This window comes from Zingiber officinale, chromosome 8A (genome assembly GCF_018446385.1).
Source record: "Zingiber officinale cultivar Zhangliang chromosome 8A, Zo_v1.1, whole genome shotgun sequence".
Lineage (NCBI taxonomy): Eukaryota > Viridiplantae > Streptophyta > Magnoliopsida > Zingiberales > Zingiberaceae > Zingiber > Zingiber officinale.
Window position 1 is genome coordinate 21,645,978 of NC_056000.1, and position 21,820 is coordinate 21,667,797.

The 21,820-nt window shown below is 37.1% G+C and overlaps 3 protein-coding genes and 1 long non-coding RNA gene across 4 annotated transcripts; 2 read left to right on the plus strand and 2 right to left on the minus strand.

Annotated features, from left to right (window-relative positions):
* Positions 1–400: 400 nt before the first annotated feature.
* Positions 401–1,450, minus strand: LOC122011429. Its single transcript, XR_006119946.1, has 2 exons — positions 1,123–1,450; positions 401–635 (listed from the first exon to the last, which is right to left on the minus strand). It is a non-coding gene; the product is annotated as an uncharacterized LOC122011429 (long non-coding RNA).
* Positions 1,451–4,809: 3,359 nt separating this feature from the next.
* Positions 4,810–5,769, plus strand: LOC122007933 (ubiquitin-fold modifier-conjugating enzyme 1). Its single transcript, XM_042563471.1, has 2 exons — positions 4,810–5,300; positions 5,460–5,769. The coding sequence occupies exons 1-2, from the start codon at positions 4,906–4,908 to the stop codon at positions 5,587–5,589; spliced, it is 525 nt and encodes a 174-aa protein (XP_042419405.1). The 5' UTR covers positions 4,810–4,905; the 3' UTR covers positions 5,590–5,769.
* Positions 5,770–9,728: 3,959 nt separating this feature from the next.
* On the plus strand, positions 9,729–12,329 carry LOC122007934 (putative L-cysteine desulfhydrase 1). Its single transcript, XM_042563472.1, has 2 exons — positions 9,729–11,257; positions 12,023–12,329. Exon 1 carries the CDS (start codon positions 9,793–9,795, stop codon positions 11,251–11,253), a length of 1,461 nt encoding a protein of 486 aa, XP_042419406.1. The 5' UTR covers positions 9,729–9,792; the 3' UTR covers positions 11,254–11,257; positions 12,023–12,329.
* Positions 12,330–12,536: 207 nt separating this feature from the next.
* Positions 12,537–17,926, minus strand: LOC122007935 (ras-related protein RABD2a-like). The gene is made up of 8 exons (XM_042563473.1): positions 17,653–17,926; positions 14,829–14,901; positions 13,979–14,026; positions 13,841–13,888; positions 13,405–13,476; positions 13,162–13,317; positions 12,919–13,022; positions 12,537–12,817 (listed from the first exon to the last, which is right to left on the minus strand). The coding sequence occupies exons 1-8, from the start codon at positions 17,664–17,666 to the stop codon at positions 12,724–12,726; spliced, it is 609 nt and encodes a 202-aa protein (XP_042419407.1). The 5' UTR covers positions 17,667–17,926; the 3' UTR covers positions 12,537–12,723.
* Between the last annotated feature and the right edge of the window lie 3,894 nt (positions 17,927–21,820).

Here is a 21,820-nt window from a genome sequence, read left to right on the forward strand (position 1 = left end):
TACTTACACTAAGTTCAAAAGAAAAGCAAACCAACTCTATTTGCTTTACAAATATCAAATATAAAGAAACCATTCAGCACCTATTTACAAAATCCAAAATTATCATGGTCTAATCATCAAGAAAATTCTGCACAAACGTACCAAAATCAGATCAGCATTGAACTCCTCAAATCTCTTCATCATTTGGAAGCAACATTGGAATCACCATATTGGCATATTCTATACACTGCTCCATTCAACAAGATATCAAAATATACAACCAAGAATTAAAAACATCTAGGAAAAGATTCAAGAAAGGTCTGATCCATGAAAAAATTGCTATACATAAACATACTACAAAAACCTTCAAAAATTTGCGCTGCTCGACCTTCATCAGAAACCATAACACAAAACTCCAACAAAGTCTCACAATCAGAAGTCCACCCATGCCACATCATAAAATCAAAACAATCACAATATCTCACAGAATAACAAAAACCTATAGCAAATTCAAACACAACTCCACCACCCTCCATTCTTACACCACTTCCTCAAATTCTAACAGAGATAAACAAAGCCACACAAAACAATACAAACTATAATGGCAATCTCAAAATCCATGCCTTCAAAAGCTAGACTTGCACCCATGAGGTTTCCTATAAAATATCCATATCAGAAAATCCATATCAACAATCAGAAACTCATATCAGAACAAAGCCATTAAACTTCAGAAACCTATATCAGAGAAACCAATCTTCATGAAACACCACATATCTATATTTCTAATAACATCACATTTCAACAAAATAAAAGTTGTCTTCATGTCCAGCACCTCCCCTTGAGAAATTTCACAATAATGCAAATTTCAAACAATAACTACATATGGCACAAAACCTCTAAAACGGCACAAACAGTGCATTCACATAAACTCATCCAAATTCCAAAGCTCACCATCAATTATTACCCCTTTGTACCTGATAGAAAGCCACCCAATTGCAAAAATTTCTTGGACTATTTTTTTTTTTACACATAAAAAAAGGAACAAAAGAGATCACTGTGGGAGCATAAGCCCTATCTTTAATCCGAAGTCGTACGGTTTGATTGAAAGAGAAGAGATCAAAACAGAAGAGCAAAGATGATGACCTTAGAGTCTGCAGAAGTGTGAAATAATGAGGCAATCCAGCATTCCAGCCGCACAGAGGGCGCCTTAGGGCCCATAGTCGTCGCAGCGAGGGCGCGGCGAGGAGAGCTTTGGAGAGGAGAATTGCGAGGGCACTTTGGCGAGGAGAATCGCAAGGGCTTCGGTGAGGAGAATCGCACTTCGGTGAGGAGAATCGCAAGGGCTTCGGTGAGGAGAATCGCGAGGGCACTTCAGTGAGGAGAACTGGTGCTTCGGCGAGGAGAATCGTGGGCACTTCAGCGAGGAGAATCGTGGGTGCTCCGTGAGGGCTCCGGCGAAGTCGACGAGGGCTTCGGTAAGAAAAAGTTGATTATATATATATATATATATAAACTTATTGAAAATGACCCCTGATTATTTATGGGCCCTGGGCAGGAGCCCTGGTAGCCCTGGGCAGGAGCCCTGGTAGCCCTGGCCCAGGGTCGGCTCTGCTTAAAAGCATAGCCAACCCCTATTTTCTTTTGAAAGTTCAATCGCTGCTCTGTTTTCTATCTAACTTTTCAAATGATAGACGACAGTGTCAGGGGGAATGACCAGACCTTGAATCATATTGGAAAATTATATTTCAAGGATCTTTGTCTTCATTTTAACTCTGAATTTGCGTCATGTAAATAAAAACATAAAAGAGTAAATCTTCGAATAAAAATGATAAAAATAATACAAATATAATAAATGTATGCCAAATGAACTCATGCAATAGAACATATACATATAAAATAATATCGAAAATATATGCATGAAACACATATCATTGACATAGCGAAATCTATTGAATCATTTAATTCAAAAATAAATGTCGAAATAATCTTCTAAAAACATGTTAATCTCGTAGAATACCAAATAATAATCATCAAAAAATTTATCAATTTAGAAAAAAGAAATGATGGAATATTATTGGAAAAAATCTAACTCAGATGTTTAAATAGTCTCAAAATTAACCCTGTAAAATATGGAAAAAGATTAAAAAAAAATTTTGTCTTCGGAAAGATTTTAAACGATATTTGTTGGGATTAAAATTGAGCAATTATAAGTAAACCTAATAATCAATCATAGATTTTTGAACGAACTTCAATTTAATATATTTTAGGTCCAGTGATTTATCAAAGTTAAAAATTATGCTATATTAAATCATATTAGCAGCTCCAATAAAAAATGTATGGTGATACGGTGCATGATCGTGGGGTTAGGAAGATGACGTGGTGGGAAGTCAAACCCATAGGGCGGTCAAAAGTCAAGTCCGCGTGGCAGTCAGAAGTCAAGTCCGCGTGGCAGTCAGAAGTCAAGCCTACGGGATAGTCAAGAGTCTAGCATACATGGAGGGCAAGACTTCGGCCTAGTCGAGTAGGAACTCGGAACCAAGGATACAGGTCAGGACTTATAACCTTGCGGCGCAGAACACAGGGACTAAAGCGTACAGGTCGGGATGTACCAACCAAGGATACAGGTCAGGACTTATAACATTGCGGTCCAGAACACAAGGACTAAAGCGTGCCGGTCGGGATGTGCCAACCAAGGATACAGGTCAAGACTTATAACATTGCGACCCAGAACACAGGGACTAAAGCGTGCATGTCGGGATGTGTCAACCAAGGATACAGGTTAGGACTTATAGCCTTATGGCACAGAACACATGGACCAAAGCGTACAGGTCGGGATGTGCCAACCAAGGATACCAGTCATGACTTATAGTCTTGCGGTACAGAACACAGGGACCAAAGCGTACAGGTCGGGATGTGACAACCAAGGATACATGTCAGGACTTATAATATTACGACCGAGAACACAGAGACTAAAGCGTACAGGTCGGGGTGTGGCAACCAAGGATATAGGTCAGGACTTATAACATTGCGACCCAGAACATAGAGACTAAAGCGTACAGGTCGGGGTGTGGCAACCAAGGATATAGGTTAGGACTTATAACATTGCGACCCAGAACACAGGGACTAAAGCGTGCAGGTCGGGATATGTCAACCAAGGATACATGTCAGGACTTATAGCCTTGCGACACAGAATACAGGAACCAAAGCGTACAGGTCGGGGCATACGAAATCAAACCAAGACGGACAGATCGGGATAGACGGAATCAGACTAAGGCGTACAGCTCGGGATAGACGGAATCAGACTGAGGCTTACAGGTCGGGATAGACAGAATCAGACTAAGGCGTATAAGTCGGGACATACGAAATCAAACTAAGGTATACAGGTCAAGACAGTCTGAATCAAACCGAGGAGTATAGGTCAGGATTTAGGATAAGCGGAACCAGACGAAGGCTTACAGGTCATGACTTACGAGATAAGAAGGTCAGGAATTCAGAGAACACGACAAACGCAAGCCAGGAAAGATTGGGGCAGACATGCACTACACGACAAGCAAGCCAAGGAATCGTAACAACCTGTCAGGAAATAATCGCTGTCTATTAGAGAATATGCTAATGGTCGGGTGCTCACTGTTAGTTGATTCCTCTTAGACTTATAGGAGGACGCCACATGTCATTCACCGCCGGACAAAGTCTGACATCCGACATTCCCTGACACCCGTCAGACTCCAGAAGCACTCATTGCGGTATAAAAAGGGATGTTTTGTCCCTTACGCAGGTACGCTCATTCATCTTTTCACACTCATCTTTCACTTTTCATCCTTTCTCTGTATTTTCTGGGAAAAAAAACCTGATTTGAGCGTCGGAGGGCTTGACCCGAGGATTTTTTTCCTCTGGTTTCTGGTCTCTAATGACTCGTGGGCTCGTCCGAGTGTGCGCAGGACCCTTGCTTCGTCATCACCCCTCGTCATCCGCTTGTGTAAGCTTTTACGGCGGGTGCCAGATCAACCAGGCGTCGCAATGACTTTCCGTCAACCCTGGCGACAACGCGACCGACCCCCATCCAACTCAGCTTCCGGACGGGATCATATAGAATTGTTTGTAACATAGTATCATATCAATCCGAGCCAATTGATCCTACTCCAATTCTATCTACTCCACTGATCCCGCTGCCAAAATGATTTTGTACGCTCTTAGCTCATTTGGTATTTTCATATCATAAGAACATACATTCTTATGATTCGGGTCATAATTTTATAAATTAGGGCTGCTCCACCGTAATTGCTTCTTGATTTTACTGGATGGACAAACCAAGACAGTTCACCTTTAAAATTAAACGAATTTGGATATCTGAAGTAATTAATAAAATAATACTACTAATAATAAAAAGAACAGACCATGATGCCGTGGGACCGACACTAGAGGGACCGCTAAGATAATGGATCTACCTTTTGAGTAAACTATTGTTATATAGGATAACTCTTTTTCCTATATTAGAATAAACTGGGCTAACTTTTCATTTTTTCCATCTTTATTATCATTTATTATATTTTTTTTCCAAGCATTTTATGATGGGAATATATGTTAAAAAAATATACAAGACAAAAGAAAAATATTTTTTATTACTTTTATCTTTCATCTTATGTTTTTTTACTATTGCTTGAAATTAAAATTATTATATTTTAAAATAAAATATAACTAATATAAACATCTAATCGGATTCAATTTTTACTGAAGCGGACCAAACCCGGTTAAGTCCGCACGTGTGGGTTATAGTGCACGCGCACGCGCACGCGCACACGCACACGCAGCTACATCAATCCCAAGGAAAAAGGTTGGCTCTTCCCCTCTCCAGTTTCTTTCGAATCAGGGCAAGTCTCCTTCCCCTCTCGATAGAGGAAAGGTGATCGAATCGTAGAGAGGAGGGCCATGGAGGGGTGGGATCCGAGCACGAAGTCGGCGCTGACGCAGATCCCGTTGCTCTCGACGCGGGCGGGGCCGCGGGACGGCGCGGCATGGACGCAGAGGCTGAAGGAGGAGTACCGCTCTCTGATCGCCTACACTACTATGAATAAGTCCAACGACAACGACTGGTTCCGCATCTCTGCCGCCAACCCCGAGGGCACGCGCTGGATCGGCACCTGTTGGTACGTCCACAACCTCCGCCGCTACGAGTTTCAACTCCAGTTTGACATCCCCGTCACGTATCCGGCCACCGCCCCCGAGCTCGAACTCCCCCAGCTCGACGGCAAGACCCACAAGATGTACCGCGGAGGCAAGATCTGTCTCACCGTACACTTCAAGCCGCTCTGGGCCAAAAACTGGTATTTCATCTCTTTAAAAGAACGGATTTATTTTTTTTCTTCATTTGAAGATTATCTTACCCTTTTACTCTTCAACGGGGTTCTCTTGAAAATTTGCCTTCCTTTTCTTGAGCCTCCAATGTTATATTCTGGGCTAATGATCTGTTTATCTATTCACAGCCCTAGGTTTGGAATTGCTCATGCACTTTGCTTGGGCCTGGCCCCTTGGCTCGCTGCAGAGGTGCCAATCCTTGTTGATTCTGGTGTTATTAAACACAAGGATGACGAGGCTTCCTCAGCCGAATCTTGAGGGTTTGCTTTCCCTGGCCAGTATAACGATGAACATTGAGCAACTTTAGATTTTTAAACTGATCCAAATGTCATAGTAATAGCACCAAATAAATTTCTGTAGAATCGCGTGTCATGGATTATCTGTGCGCCAACTTTCTGTTAAGTTGTTCAATAAATTTGAATGATTTATTTTGCTCAAGTTTTTTTTACAAACACATTTTCTTTTTCATGCAACGATAGTCAATTATGCATAAATGATGTTGATCCTTAGCTGAATATAAAACTTGATTACTTTAAATGTGCTAGTGATGTGTCATTGAGATTCTTTCTCTTGAGGGGACTATGATGTTTAGTTCATTTGTATTGCAAACATGCTTATCCTAGTTTCTTACACCTTGTTGTTCACATTCTTCCTTTTGACTTGATGCCTTTCGTCAGTCTGTTAGGTAACATCTGATATTACTGTATTCTATGGTTTAATCGTGCCAAATGCAGTTTATATAGTTTCAGTAATGTTCTGGGTGGGCCCTCCAAAAATGTCTAGCTATACCTATATGCTTCTCTCATTGAATTAAATTGTAAGTTAAATTTGATTGCAATAAGTTGTTCAGATTATTGACTGTGGCTTCATTTGATGGGATTGTTTTTTTTTGCTGGTCTACAATAATAATGTTCTCAATCAATCTAAACCATTGTCATTTTGGTCCGATCTCTTCTCTATCTTGTTGCTAATTTCAGGAGTTACTCCAATGTTAGAATAGTTATATAACCAAGACATTTATTTTCTTAAGCATTGAGATACTAATAATCTTCTGAGAAGATGCCAATTATGTGTACACCCACCCATCAGAGTTGAGGTACACATTTTCTGTGACATTAACAGTGACCTCTGTATTATGCTTTGTTTCTTTGATTCATTGTATCTTCTTGCTGAATCCAATTGAAAATGTTGGGTTTGTTTCAAACCAAACTGAAATGGTTCTGGTTGGTTTCAATTTGGCTTTGTCAAAATGAAAATATTTTAGCTTGGTTTTGTTTTTTCTCAATAAACTGATAAACCGAACTGTGAACACCTCAAATGAGTCTCAATAAATATAAAAGGCAAACTTGAATGTAGAAGGAGGTAGGTAACTCATATTAAGAATAAAGAGACCAGCCCAATTGAACATAAAATGCAAACCAAAAAAAAAAAAATCTTTACTTATCAAGATACAGACCTAAAAAAGGTTATAAGAGTTTACCTATCAGGATAGGTTGAATGTTGAGTTGAATAAAAGGCTGCAAGTACTTGCCTATGAAGAAGAAACATTAAGCCTAAGGGTTGTAAAAGGCTGGCTGACCTAAGTAGAAAAGTTTTAAGTCCTTACCAAGCATAAGAGGTGAACATTAGGTGAGTGTAAGGGCAGTAAATGACCCAGCTAAAAAGGCACTAAGTTTTTACCTATGACATAGGAAATAGGCGAACGTAAATGCTACAAAAGGCGGTTATAATCGGAAAGGGCCTAAGTTCTTATCAAGTTGAAGGGGTGAGCCTAAGCAAATCTAATTGGAGAGGTATTAAGTTTTTGCAAAGCTGAAGATTAGAAGTGAGCCTAAAATGTACAGCTGAAAATTGCTTTGTCACTTTATTTCCTTTCCTTTCCTTTCCTCATAAGAAACACGCCATAAGGGTCGTTAAGTGCATACACCCAGTCGAATGACTGAAGTCAAGAGTTGAGCTTATGGGTGGAGGAAAAACCAAACAAAAAGTTATAGACCTACCTGAGTTGAATGAAGATTATTAAATGAGTTAGAAAGGATACATTTGAGTGAAAAACCATAGATCCCTCCATACTAGTATAGTTTAAAAGGGGAAATTTGACATATAAAAAGTGTTTAGCTATTGAATAATTCAAGGCTCGGAGGTTCGACATATCAAAAACAGCCACAAAGACTATAAACTGACTATAACTAGAGAAGGAGGAGGAGCAAATTGATTGGAGATCACCAGATACCCTATGACTGCTAACAGTGGGAATAATGCAGCCAGAAGGATCTAAAGTTAGTGGGTGAACTATTCAAGGTTAGCAATGAGTGGAATGATTAAAGAGAATTTTTGGTATTTTGATTCATTGAGTTTTGAATCTAATTCTTTTACTTTGATTGTATGGTTTTCTTGAACTTGCAGTTTCCATTGAAGAAATAAGAATGGCCGTTCTGTATTAACAGATGAGTAGTTGTCAATCAATCTTGTGCTTTTAATGTGGATAAATATACTTAATCTATCCAAGTAGCTCTGTGATGGAGAAAAAGGGTATCTTGAATATTGCAACCATATATATACACCCAAGATCTGTAAATTGACTGCTTGAGTATTCACTTTCTCATTGCTCCACATCTTTAAATTAGTTGGTACCATGTATTGACCTTCTTGCATAATGCTTCCTTGTATATTTAATCTCCCTGAGTGTTCTTCTGATGTTCTTGTATGTTTTATACACATCAATTCTTTGCTATCCAATTCCTTTTTTTAGATTCTGATTGCAGCTGCAACCAGCTTGGCTGTCATTGGATACTCGAACTTCATCATATACTGCTTCCAGTCTGTTCTCTGTGATCTTAAGTATAATAGAACTATGGTGGCAACACTTCATGCGCTAGTCACTGGACTGTCCCGAGAGGACGAGTATAATAGAACTATGAAAAGAGGTGTAGTGGTCTAGTTGAAAGCAGCAGGGGACATTAAGACCAAGGTCTGGACTTATTGTTTATGCCATTCAGTTCCTTTCATTTAGGCTGCCTCTTGGTTCACATTTTTTTCTGGTTCAACTGGGAATGTGTATGCAAGTGCTTTAGAGCATATACTATCTCCTAGTTCAACCTGCTTTTTTTTCAATTGAATTCATCAGTTGAAAAGTTGAAGTATTTTTTTGGAGATCAACTTGAGCAGGAGAAGGCATTTTATTTCAATACATGCATGTTTGGATTCTTGGATGCTGCATATTTGTAATTGTTGGCAACTTCTCCATGTTCATATTGTAGGATCTGATTCACAAACGAGGGAGCGAGCAAGCAAGCCAGCAACTGGAATACTTGAAGACTTGCTCCAGATGTTTCAGTGATTTCATGGAGGATTTGAGTTATTTGAAATTGAAAAGTATCAAAATGTGGAAATAATTAGTGTAAAATGGCCCATGAGATGCCTCATCTTCCCAAAAGCAGGTAGGGATATATTCAGATTCAGTGAATAATGGGCTAGAGTGGCATCAGTGGTCACAACTTAGAGAAATGATCTCTAATTTGTTGCACTTTCACCTGCCCCAGTTGCTCCCTCCCTGATATTTGACATGGAGATGGATGTTTTCCTTTTGTTAACCATTTTTTTTTAATCTAGATATTTAGTTCTTATTCAATTAGTTTGGGATTCGATTAATTCGGGAGGTGACCGGTCTAATTTTAGAAGGCTTTTTTACTGGCTAACAAAGTAAATTAGGAAGTGCAAATGAGTCTTAATAGACGGTCTAGTGTTATAAATTGTTAAAATTATTTTGGATGAGATTTGAATCGTTGCTGCCACCTCTTACAAGTTTTTCTTTTGTTATCTCGTTCGAAATAAAATTTGAAATGGAGTTTGGTTTGAGTTATTTGAATTTTAATTCGAAGACATTTAAATTAAAATTATATAAAATAAATAGGGTTTAATTTGAGTTTGGCTCAATAACAGCTTATGAATATTATAGATTTGAATTCAAGTCGCTTCTCGTCTTCCATGCATGCTCCCATACCATCCATTTATCCTCCTCTTCTAATTGATAAATTTAGATATTTAATTTTTCAAATTAATTAATTTTGATAATTGGGTCCTATAAATTTTTTTTCATATGTTAATAAGCAGTAGCAGCATACAGAGATGTAGTGTTATTTGGTGTATTGCACTAGTGTTACTTTGTGAAGAAGATTAATGGCCCTAGCTTTTGAGTGGTGACGAGAAATATGTGACTTTCAGTTTTGTTCTTCCCCTCCCTATCTTTTCTACCGTGACATTTGTTTTTTCTCAAAAGAAGAATTAGAAGACAAATTTTTATTTTATTTTATTTTTTATTTTACAAAAAAGGAATTAAATAGAGGCAAAGGACCTTTTCCAGCAACTAATAATACGCTACTTTCCTTAAAAACCGAAAAGAGAAATCGGATCGAACAATTAAATAGTGAAGGAAAAAACAAAGAGCGAGCGAAGAAATCGATGGCGGAGTCCTCTTCACCAGCAGCCCTAACCCTAGCCCTAACCTCCCAACCTTCCGTGCCCGGAATGGATCCCCACCATCAAGACGACTGCCCTGAGAACGGATTGGGTCGTGGAAACGGCGAAACGAATGGGCCTCCGGCGAAGCGGTCGCGCCCGACTCCCCCGCTCTCTCCTATCACTGCCGCCGAGATTGCGGAGGAGTTCTCCCACCATGACCTCTCCGTCGCTCGCATCAACAACGGAAGCTTCGGGAGCTGCCCGGGGTCGGTCCTTTCCGCCCAGGCCGTATGGCAGCGGCTCTTCCTCCGGCAGCCGGACGCGTTTTACTTCAATCACCTCCAGCCCGGCCTCCTCCGCTCCCGCGCCATCGTCAAGGATCTCATCAACGCCGCCGACATTGATGAGGTCTCGCTGGTCGACAACGCTACCACCGCCGCGGCCATCGTTCTCCAGCATGTTTCCTGGGCGTTCTCCGAGGGAGTATTCCATAAGGGAGATGCCGTCGTGATGCTTCACTACGCCTACGGAGCTGTCAAGAAGTCCATCCACGCCTATGTTGCCCGCGCCGGAGGCCATGTCATTGAGGTCCCGTTGCCCTTCCCTGTCTCCTCCAATGAAGAGATCATCCGAGAGTTTCGGAAGGCACTGGATCTTGGGAAAGCCAATGGACGGAGGGTACGGCTTGCTGTAATCGACCACGTCACCTCCATGCCCAGCGTTGTCATCCCGGTCAAGGAACTCACCAAGATCTGCCGTCAGGAGGGTGTGGACCAGGTGTTTGTGGATGCGGCGCATGCCATTGGCAATGTCGAGGTTGATGTACAAGACATTGACGCTGACTTCTACACCAGCAATCTTCACAAGTGGTTTTTTTGCCCCCCTTCTGTGGCATTCTTGCACAGTAAAAAGTGTTCTTCGTCCGCTCCTTGTTTGCATCATCCGGTGGTCTCTCAAGAGTATGGCAAAGGTCTCCCGTTAGAGAGTGCATGGATCGGCACTCGTGATTACAGCTCCCAGCTTGTGGTGCCTTCGGTGATCGATTTCGTCAATAGGTTTGATGGTGGAATCCTAGGAATTCGCACGAGGAACCATGATAAGGTCGTAGAGATGGGAATGATGCTGGCTCAGGCATGGGGAACGTTTCTTGGATCACCTCCAGAGATGTGCTGCAGCATGATCATGGTGGCTTTGCCTGGCTCTTTAGGAGTCTCCAGTGAGAAAGATGCTCTGAAACTTCGGAGCTTGTTGAGAGAGGAATACAGAGTTGAGGTTCCAATTCATTATCACCGGCCAAAGGATATTGAGGCTGGCCGGCAGAATGGGCACAGTGGTGTTACTGGGTATGTCAGGATTTCTTATCAGGTGTACAATACCGTGGATGACTACTACAGACTTAGGGATGCAGTTCACAAGCTGGTAAATGACGGGTTTAATTGCGGAATGTTACCTTCGAAATGATAAGGTATGCCGACTTCTTTAACCAGTCTAAGAATGAGTTAGTTCCCTTGATTTTTGTTTGAATCACAATAATTCAGATACCATATGCCACTTTGAATACTTGATCTATGGTGCAATGTTAGCAAGCCAAATTCTTGTGCACACTAATCTCCAAAAGTTGTCCTCATAGTTTATAGTGATTAGCCACAGTGGGTTATGAAATTGTAACAGACCTTGTGACATCACTTTTTTTCGGCTTTGATAAATGTATCTTACTATCAATTTTGTGATATGGTGGAATTTGACTCCAATAGGTAGAGCTTTCTAAAAGATCCCGATTGAAGAATCCCGGATAAGGGTTTGTTGTAAACAATAATCCTTTTTATCTGTCATCATCTGTAATTATAATCCTAATTCATAATGGCACGTTTCCATCTGCATCTCCACTATATAAATAGTTTGCAAAGAAAAAAATAACCTCTATCTTCTTCTAGATATTGATGTTTCGTGAAATGTAATCATCCAAACTGTTCTCTCAGTTTCAGTTTTATGTAGTTGTATTAAAATAAGTGAATATCAAACCATTTCTCTACAACTGCAATATGAAGACAAACCTGTCCACATTAGTGTTCCACTTTATGAACCATGACCTTTATACTCATCGTGCTATTTCTGTGGTAATTTATTTGGCAATAAGATACTGTTACTTGTTGCCATCACTTGTGCCTTCATTTTGAGACACTGATCTGATGATTTTTTTCCCCGACTTGAAACTGATCCATTCTTTCAGAGATACAATATCTGATTCTTGAGCAGCTCGTTACTTTCATAAACGGCCTTTTGCTGCCGCAGCTGAAGGATCATTATCTGATCTTGTGCTACCAGGGAAGCATGTAATTTCAGTATTGCTGCTTAGAATACCTGTCGATGAGACTTTGTTTTCTTGTCTTTCTATCGGGTGTCTCTCCCTAGAGACGCTAGTTGTTTTTTCTATTTGCTGATGGCTTAAAGCTGTATGGCACTAAATTGTAAATGATGGAAGAAATTTCTCATAAATGTTGTTCTGAAGCATCTTTATGCTCAGACCTGAAGATAGATGCATTCAATTTCTACCTACCGCTTTATATTTGTACCAGCATGTCATGGCTGTTGTTTGCATCTGAGGATCTGCTTATGTGGAATTCTGATTGCTACCAAGTAAATGAACTGACACTCCATGCTTCTTTCAAAGATGGGTTATCATTGCAAGACATGATTTATAGTACTAACACAAAGATCATTCAATGAATACGAAAGCTATGAAATTTGAGCTAACGTCTGTATCCGTTTCCATTCCATAGCCGTCTAACAGAAAAATTACAACAGAAATATTCAATTTGTACAACTAAATAACTAGTAAGATATGAATCAATGCCTGAAATTTCAGAAGAACGTAAACATGGGGCATCCTATCAGAATAGCAAGTAGTTTTTACATGCAATCGTAAAATGCTCAAGAGCAGCAGCTGCTATTCTGTGTCACTGGTTGACCGCGGATTTGTACAGTGGTTAGCCTCGCGTTGTTGATAGCTGGTTGGCTGGACATCCTGCATCAAATAAGAATGAAACAAGCTCAACAACCAATTAGGGGGAAAAATTAAAAGGGAAGCCAAATTGGTATTGTCTGGTGAAACAATTGATGAGATACCTATTCTTTATGGCAGCAGTCATGGCCATGAACGCCTGTTCCACATTGGTAGCGTCTTTCGCACTGGTTTCAATGAAAGGGATACCAATCTCATCGGCAAACACCTGTATTGCAGGAAACAACAAGAATTATGCCATAAACAGAAATTAATTAGTCCCTTATTCTGCAGAAGACCCAGTTTGTTGATTAAGATGTAGGAAGATTTTATCGAACAGGTTAGTAATATCCAGGGAAACAAATCACCTTGGCTGTCTCGTATGATACAGCTCTGTTTGCAGTAAGATCACTCTTGTTGCCCACAAGAAGCTTGTTCACGTTATCACTCGCATATCGGTCGATCTCATTTAGCCAAGTTTTCACATTATTAAAGCTCTCTTGGTCGGTTACATCATACACTACCTACATACGTCAGAGTCTATAAGCAGGCAGTTTCAATAAGGTTTATATGCTAGGAAAACATTAAATTGATTTCAATTTTAGACTTACAATGATGCCATGAGCACCTCTATAATAGCTGCTTGTAATTGTTCTGAAGCGCTCTTGCCCGGCAGTATCCCACTGCAATGCAAAGAAAACAACTCATTATTGGCTAACATTTAATAATAAAAAAAAGACATTACATAAAAATATAGCGGGAATAATTATTGCATCTGAAAGCATAAACGCCAAACACTTCCAATTAGCGTTGGCTAATTCCTATATACTTAGAACTCCAATTAAAGTGAACTCTGCTTCTAAAACAATCACAATAGACACTACCATAGTGATATGAACTCCACAAGCCTACTGCAGTAGTATTTCCAGATCACGGGTGTTTCAACTTCCACAAAGATACTATCAGGTTTTTAGTGACGTAATACATTGGATGAATAATAACAATTACTGTTAGAAGAAACGACAGCAACATGGTAAAGAAACTCACAATTTGAAGCTTAATGGTCTTCCCATCCTGGTCAACTGTGCGTATTTTCTTTAAAGAAGGGAAAAAACAGTGTCAGAAGTTCAGTCAATTCTTTCAACGGTTTTATGTTTTTTTTTAAAAAAAAGAGCTATAGCTTACAAAGTCAACTCCGATAGTGCTGATGTAACTTTCCAAGTAGGAGTCATCCTACAAAAGAAGGAAAAAGTAATTATCAAGTCCTGCAGAATCTTCATGTAGTAGAGATCCACAGCATTAAAGAATACTGTAGTTTACAATATTGCCCTTTAATTTTAAACATTGTATGAAGTGGCTTTGATTGAATCAAATATCAATATTTCTTATTTCCATTTTTATTTATTTTTAAATATCCAATATTCTGAAATGATCTTGGAATACAAAGAAAGATGATTAAAGGAAAAATACAATGCAAATTGAATTAGATGGGATAGAAGAATGGATTTAAATATTTATGATAAGAGCATTGGATACACGAGTTTAATTTATACTCGAAAGATTTATATATTTAGGGGAAAATGTGCAATATTAGATTTTGTAATGGAAAACGTGCAATTTCATAGTTTTAAAAGGGTATGTGTGGAATTACCTTAAGATTGAAGTTAAAAATTATAAAAGAAAAATGGCATTTTAATAAGAAAAAATTATAGAAAAATAGGTACATGAGAATTCAGACTAAGCACTGCCAATAATACTAAACTGAAAATATATAAAAAAAAAATCTATTCTTATAACATACTTCAACAATGTATTTCCCGACTGAGAAAAAAAATACTACTTGTACATTGAGAACAACTTAAAATTCAATATCTTCTACTTGATTTGTTATGCTGACCATTTTGTAACAGCATTCTCCAAAAGAATGGACAGAAAAAATAAATTCAACGATGACTTTAATTGCTAACCCAACATCTGTTGTTATATTTGAAATATATGATATAATAATAAGCAGAGAATGCAAATTGCATCTTACCGCAAATCTTAGGAGCAAACATGATTTTCCAACACCTGAATCTCCAATAAGCAAAAGTTTGAACAGATAGTCACTGCAAAAACAAAAAAGAGACACCACACAAAAAGATCAATTAAAAGCACAAAAAAATTGTGTAAAATAGTTTCAATCCGGTTATCTTGATACAATTAAAACAACAATATTTACACACACACCAAACTTCACCATAAAGGTAAAGAACTTGAAACAATTAAAAGTCAAGTTTCAGACGATGGTTTTACTAGCCAGCATATGTGGCTTCTTTGGCCTTTGTAACAGGACTGCATCACATATAACATATGATGTTCCTTACATGTGGTTCATATCAATATGTTTGACAAGGTGGAAATATGTTAAGGTAAATCTTTTGTTGTGGTAGCTTGTAAGTGTTACTAACACTTGCTTTTTATGTGTGCAATTATATGCATGTTATATGTTTTTTATTGTTGTTTAATATTGACTGTTTTATGTGCTTTACATTAGAATGAAACCCATTCAGTAAGAATACCAAAGTGTTCTCAAGGTACTTAAATAACAATATGTAATCTTCAATGTATAAAATTGTAAATGCTCTATCTACTCTTGCATCTGAATAGGAGAATCAGCCACAAGGAAGTGTTATTGATGACTTAAATTACATCAAAGATCAAAAGTACACAACTAAATCTTCTAAAGGAAAGATTGGGCACAAATCTAAGCGCATTATACATGACTGGCTCACAACAGTAGTGCCAAAAAGCAATAATTTACCCATATGTTTTTGCACTCGAACTCTACACCCAACACAGACAAACAGTGATTAGTTCAGCACACTTATCTCAACTACACAGTCTATAAAACTCAAAATAAAAGATCAGCTACCATGCATGGTATCAAAACTGGGCACTTAAAAGTTCAGATAATATGCCTATGGAACAAGCTAACACCAGGTAACCTCTCCTCAATCTTTTCCATGGTGGCAGGAGAGATTAACCTAAAACAGGCCTTTCTGATTACCAAAGATAAGTAAATTCTGAAAGAAAGAGCATGCTACCCCTTATAGCTCCAAAAGTCAATCTATGGCTTACATGGGAAAAAACTGCTTGGGATTAGCAAAATCCAATATCTCATAAGCTGGATAAATAAAAATATTAGATTCAATAGCCTAGGTAGTCATTTGGATTAATCACAATTCATCATATTAGTGGACAATTCAAAGGGAACAACATCCAACTGAACCATTTATTCAATTAACAAGACATAGAAATTCTAAATAACTAAAAAAGGCCTGAGAAAATTAAAAATTTTGGAATATATGTCTTATATGTGTTATCACAATGAACTTGCTAGTCTTGTATTCACTGGAAGTTTATATAAGACTGCAGATACACACACACATACTTTAGAATTAAAAATTATTTTCCATGAATTAGGAGGAGAATGGATAGAGGATAAAGAGGGGAAAACAGATGCAGTTGGTAACAACGTTTACACATTCAAAGAATGTGAAAGATCCAATGGTGCAATTACTTGAAGCAAGTATCTACGAAGGTGTAAGTAGGCATTAAGGGAGACAAAAGAAAATTTACCACAATCAAAATAATCTAAAAGATATTAATATTTAAATTCTAAATTTATCACCTTAGAAAGAAAACATCACATATAGTTGAACTCAAAAAGTTGGAACTTATAGTTGGTTGTTAAATGCATTTACAATTTGATTGAAAGATAGGAATTGCAATGCTAGATCAGTACAACCAGTTTTGAGGTGGATTTTCAATGCATAACTCGTGTTGTGGATCAAACAATAACAAGATGCAGGCATAAAATGACTAAAAATAGAAGACTGTGATATATGGGTTAAAAATAATAATAAAAAAGTAGTAACGCATGGGCAAAGAAAGACAAAATTGAACAAGAAACTAATGGAGAGAGAGTAAAAAATTTATTACATTAGATAAAAACAGAAGATGGACCATAATCACAGACAAATTCATATTATTAAATCAAAATAAAATCCCAATTGGTTAGAGTAACAACTTGAGCTCTATTAGTGGAGGTGAAAATGGGTTTAATAATGAAAGTAATAATTCATCTAAACACCAACATGCACCACTACATCCAGTATCAAGCAGTTCACGATGCATGTTATCAATCAAAGTCTAAAAGGTCTTAATGAATACAAATCAATGCATGAACTGCACAAAAATGAAATTACCTTAGCTTCTTAAAAAAAATTACTATTTCAGGAAGTTCATAAGTTACTACAAAACAACCATGGAGGAAAACAACTTGCAATGATTAAATCGTTCAATACCTGGTACGATCCATGCAACCAAAAATTACCTCCAAAAAAAAAAAAAAAAACAGATATACGTAACGAAGATAAATTTCACCATCTTTCAATGATCATTAAATGGTTCAATCCAACCATTCCCAACAGACTAAGGTAAGGGCGAACGTTGGAATCCATTCATTCGTCGCAATACCCAAGAAAGAAGGGAAAACGCTAGAATATGGGGCAGTTTGTCCATTAATCTAACAATTCCCAACCAAGCATAAAGAAAGAAGAAATTTAGAGTAGATGTAGATCCCGATCCATTACGAGGACCATTTCCCAAATCACAAGCCATAGATCTGTTCTCAGGCCTAACTTGGCGATATCAGGACAGAAACCAGGAAATAACAGAAATCCCTCACCGTTCCCGATTAGATCAACCCACAAATCAGAATATGTAGCCACCGGATCCGAGAAAATACATTCAACGACAGCGCGATCCAAAATGAAACAATTCAATTCGAATCAGCGCAAAGATGCGTCACTTACTACTCCGGATTCATGGCGGGCACTGAAGGCGCTACGCCGGTAGCTGAGGTGTAACTCGAGATCTCTGTCGAAGGGCCTGCAACCGAAGGCGATTTCTCACTTGCTCCTCGGCTGATGTTCCACCGAACCCAAAAAATCGCAGAGAGAGAGAGAGAGAGAGGACGAAGAGGAGAAAGGGGTGAGGTCGACAAATAAAGATGCCGAGGTGAAGGAGGCGAGAAACCGACGCGACGCTGCAATTGACGGCCGAACCAGCGAAGTTGGACCGCCGTGGGAAAGGTTTGAAGCCACCCAGACTCTTAAATGCATCTCAACCGTCCAGTTTCGAGGCGCAGCCGCGCAGGGGTTTGATGTACGGCTAGATTCCTGCTGGCCAGACTGTCTTATTTTGCGAGGCGGAGGCGCCGTATACGTAACACTGACCTTCGCATTAAGAAAAGCCGAGTCATACTTCTAGAAGCTTCGAGTATGGTTTGAAACTTATGTGGTCAACTTATGCGACCCAAAATCCGATTTCTTTTCCAAATCCAACATGAAAAATATGTTTTGGCACTGTAATTAAAAAAAAAGTTAAAATTGTGTGTTTATAATAGGATGTAATATGTCTTGTAATATAATCAGGATTATATTATAAGACTGATTATTTTATTTATTTTAAATTTAAATCTTTAATGTAATGTAATCTTGATTATAAAAGGTAGTAAAATTTTATAATCTGGATTACAAAGTAAATACTATTAATCCGATTATATTATGAGATCACTGTTTAATCAAAATTTGAATATCGAATATATCTCTAGTCAGCCGTTGCCCGCCGATCGCCTGTTGGCCGCCGCCCTCCGTCGATCATCGGTCGCCGACCGTCGCCGGCTGCCGTCGTTCGCTGCCCGTCGTCGTCGTCGGCCGCCGCTGATCGCTGCGGGTCGTCGACCGCCGTCGTTCATCGGCCGCCATCGGTCGCAGGTCATCAGCCACCGTCGATCGCCGCCACCGGTCGTCAGCCATCATCGTCGCTGTCATCGGCCGTCGTCGATTGCCGGTCATCATTGATTGCCGGCCGTCGACGACCGCAATCTCCAATAGAGGTGCAGTGGTCATCGGTAGAAGTCGTAGGATATTTTTGTCAGTTTATAATAATATGAATTACATTCCTTATAAAAAATAATGAATACCAAATAAAAAAATGTAATCAAGATTATATTACATTGTAATCAAACATTACATACATTATATTACCAAATATAATAATGTAATCAAGATTATATTACATTACATTACAAATTTGATTACATTACAAGTTCGATTATATTACACACAATCAAACGTAATCTAAATTCTTTGATATATATTGCATAATTGATAAGTATACATAATCCATGCTTTTTTGCCCAAAATCAAAATATAATATTTACTTGAAAATTTATTTATCTTTTTCAAAAATACTAAAACAAATGTGCTTTATAATATATTTTTTTAATATATTTTTTTATTCTTTTTTAAGTTGGACTACTTGAGTTTATAGCATTCATAAGATTTAATTGATTGGTCAGTTTTTTTTAAAAAAAAATTTAGTTAGTAATAAATGAGTATGGATCTTCTGATTTGTAAATTGTGGACTAGAGGATGATCCATTTTATAAATTGATTTATTCTAATAGATCTTATCATTTAAATAGATGAAGTCTATCATAATCTACCAATTCACAAACTGGGTCAACTTACGTTTAATACCATTGTTATGATTTCATAACATGCTTAGATGAATTTTTATCATTAATAAATAGCATATTAAAATTAATTTTGATGAGCACCTAGAATTAAGTTTATTACATCTTAAGTGTTGAATTAATTATATATTAATTATTTATTCACCCTTAGAAATAATTTCATTGATGACTACCTCTATTTTATTTACAATGGTTGTGCTTATATTCATAAAAGTAAAAAAAAATAAATTATGTTGCATGGACTTAATTGATAAATACTAGATACTAAGGCTTATTATATTATCTTTTATTCTCAATTTTATGTATTTCTTTTACATCAATTTTTTTGCCATGTGTCAAATGGTAAGAAATGTAGAGGTTTAAATCAATAGCCTCTCAATCTAGTTACTGGTGCCAATTAAAATTAAAAAAATAAAAAGCAAGGGTGATAGCCTACTTGAGGATGGAATCCTTTGATTAGAGGGACTTTGATTGAGTGGTAAATTTGAGTTATTATTATTATTATTTATCAACTTTATTTGTTTGATCGAAAAAGGATAATCTTGTTGGCACGATGATGTTCCTAATTTGTTGAATTTGATTAATATGCAAGGGGGTTTAAGCTAAATTTGTAATATATTTTTTGAAATGTACATCAAGTGTGTAGCGACTTAATAAAGTGCACACAACACTTGTGATTCAGTGAAGTCAAACATTCCATTATACGGTGATCGAGCAACGTCTTTTTAAGTTGAAGGGAGTTTATTCCTCAAGGATTGTTTTCCGAGTGATTCAACTTTAATATCTAAATATCAACTAGACTATTCATGAAAGATTATCTATACTGAAGTTGCTAAGAGGTGATCGGTGAGGAATGGAATGAAAAAAAATATAGAATAATCATAAGTATGAGTGAACTTTGAGAATAAGTATGAGCAGTTAAGTCAATTGGGTGGTTGGTCGGATTTCTGTGGCACGACGAGTTTAGGTTATTATTATTATTATTATTATTATTATTAAAATCAATCAATTCAATGCCAACTAAGATAGAACGTCTTTCAGGTTAAATATATTGTAAATTACTCGACCAAGTAGTAATTTTGTGATCATAAATAATAATGTGAATCGATTACTATAATATAACAATAGATTGTTTTTAAAAAAATAATAATAACTAAAAAGTCTTTTATAATAAAAAAAATTATTACTTTCGATACGGTATAAAATAATATTTGAGGGTATGAACATAATTAAGAAAATTAGACGAGTATATAGAATCTTAATCTTATTTCATGTCATTTCGATCTTGCTCTAGCTTCATCAACCAGTTTCGGATATATAAATTGTTATTTTAAGTTATGTCCATCAATTAATTTTGGCGGAAACCATCTGATGGATCTAGAGAGCTCGGAATGATATAGAACTAGGTCCTATGTATCCATCTAATTCTCTGAATTATATTTATGTCCTCAAATATCATTTCCATATCATATTGAGAGCAGTAATTTTTAAATGAAAATTGAACTTTTTAATCGATTGCTTCAGTAACAATCGATTCAATAAAGTTTTGTGACTATGAACAAAAACTTTAACAGATTACAACACTATAGTAATTGATTAATTTCTTAAAAAAATGTTTAAAAAGTCCTTGGTGATAAAAAATTCATTGATCTCAAAACGGCATGTCAATTGATGTTTGAGAGCATGAGTATAATCAAGAGAACTAGATGAGTACATGAGATCTTATTCCATATTATTTTGAGTTCTCTGAGTCCATCAACCACTTTCGATTGAAAGTAAATGATGAAGTTAGAAAGCTTAGAATGATATGGAACAAGATCCTACGTGATCGTTTTATTCTTCTGATTATATCTATACCCTCAGATATCAATTTGATATACTATATTGAGAGTAATTTTGAACATGAATATCAATTAAAAATTTTAATCAAAAGTGATTGATGGACTTAGAGAGCTCAAGATGAGATAAAACATGATCTTATGTGCTCGTCTATTTTTCATGATTATATCCATGCATTCAAATATTAATTCAATACTCAGTGTTGGGAACAATGGATTTTTTATCATAGAATTTTTTTAAATATTTTTTGTTTAAAAAAAATTAATCGATTACTACAATATAATAATCAATTAAATTTACTATTAATGATTGTTAGTATATGATAAATTATTATTATATAAGGGTAGATTAATTTTTTGTTATTACTTTATTGTCTATTTATATTTCCTTTTCCTTGTAAACCTAAGTTTTTGTAATACAATTCGCTAGCTTCCTTTTGCGGCTACCTCTTTCTCTCCTTTTTGTGTTACCTTTTGCACTATATTTGCATTATTTGCTTTCTTTGTATGGTATCAGAATCAATCTATCTCCTCATCTCCTCTTTTGGTGAATTGTGAAATAGTTTTATTTTTGGAATTCTTTGAGACGGCCGTAGAAGAATTG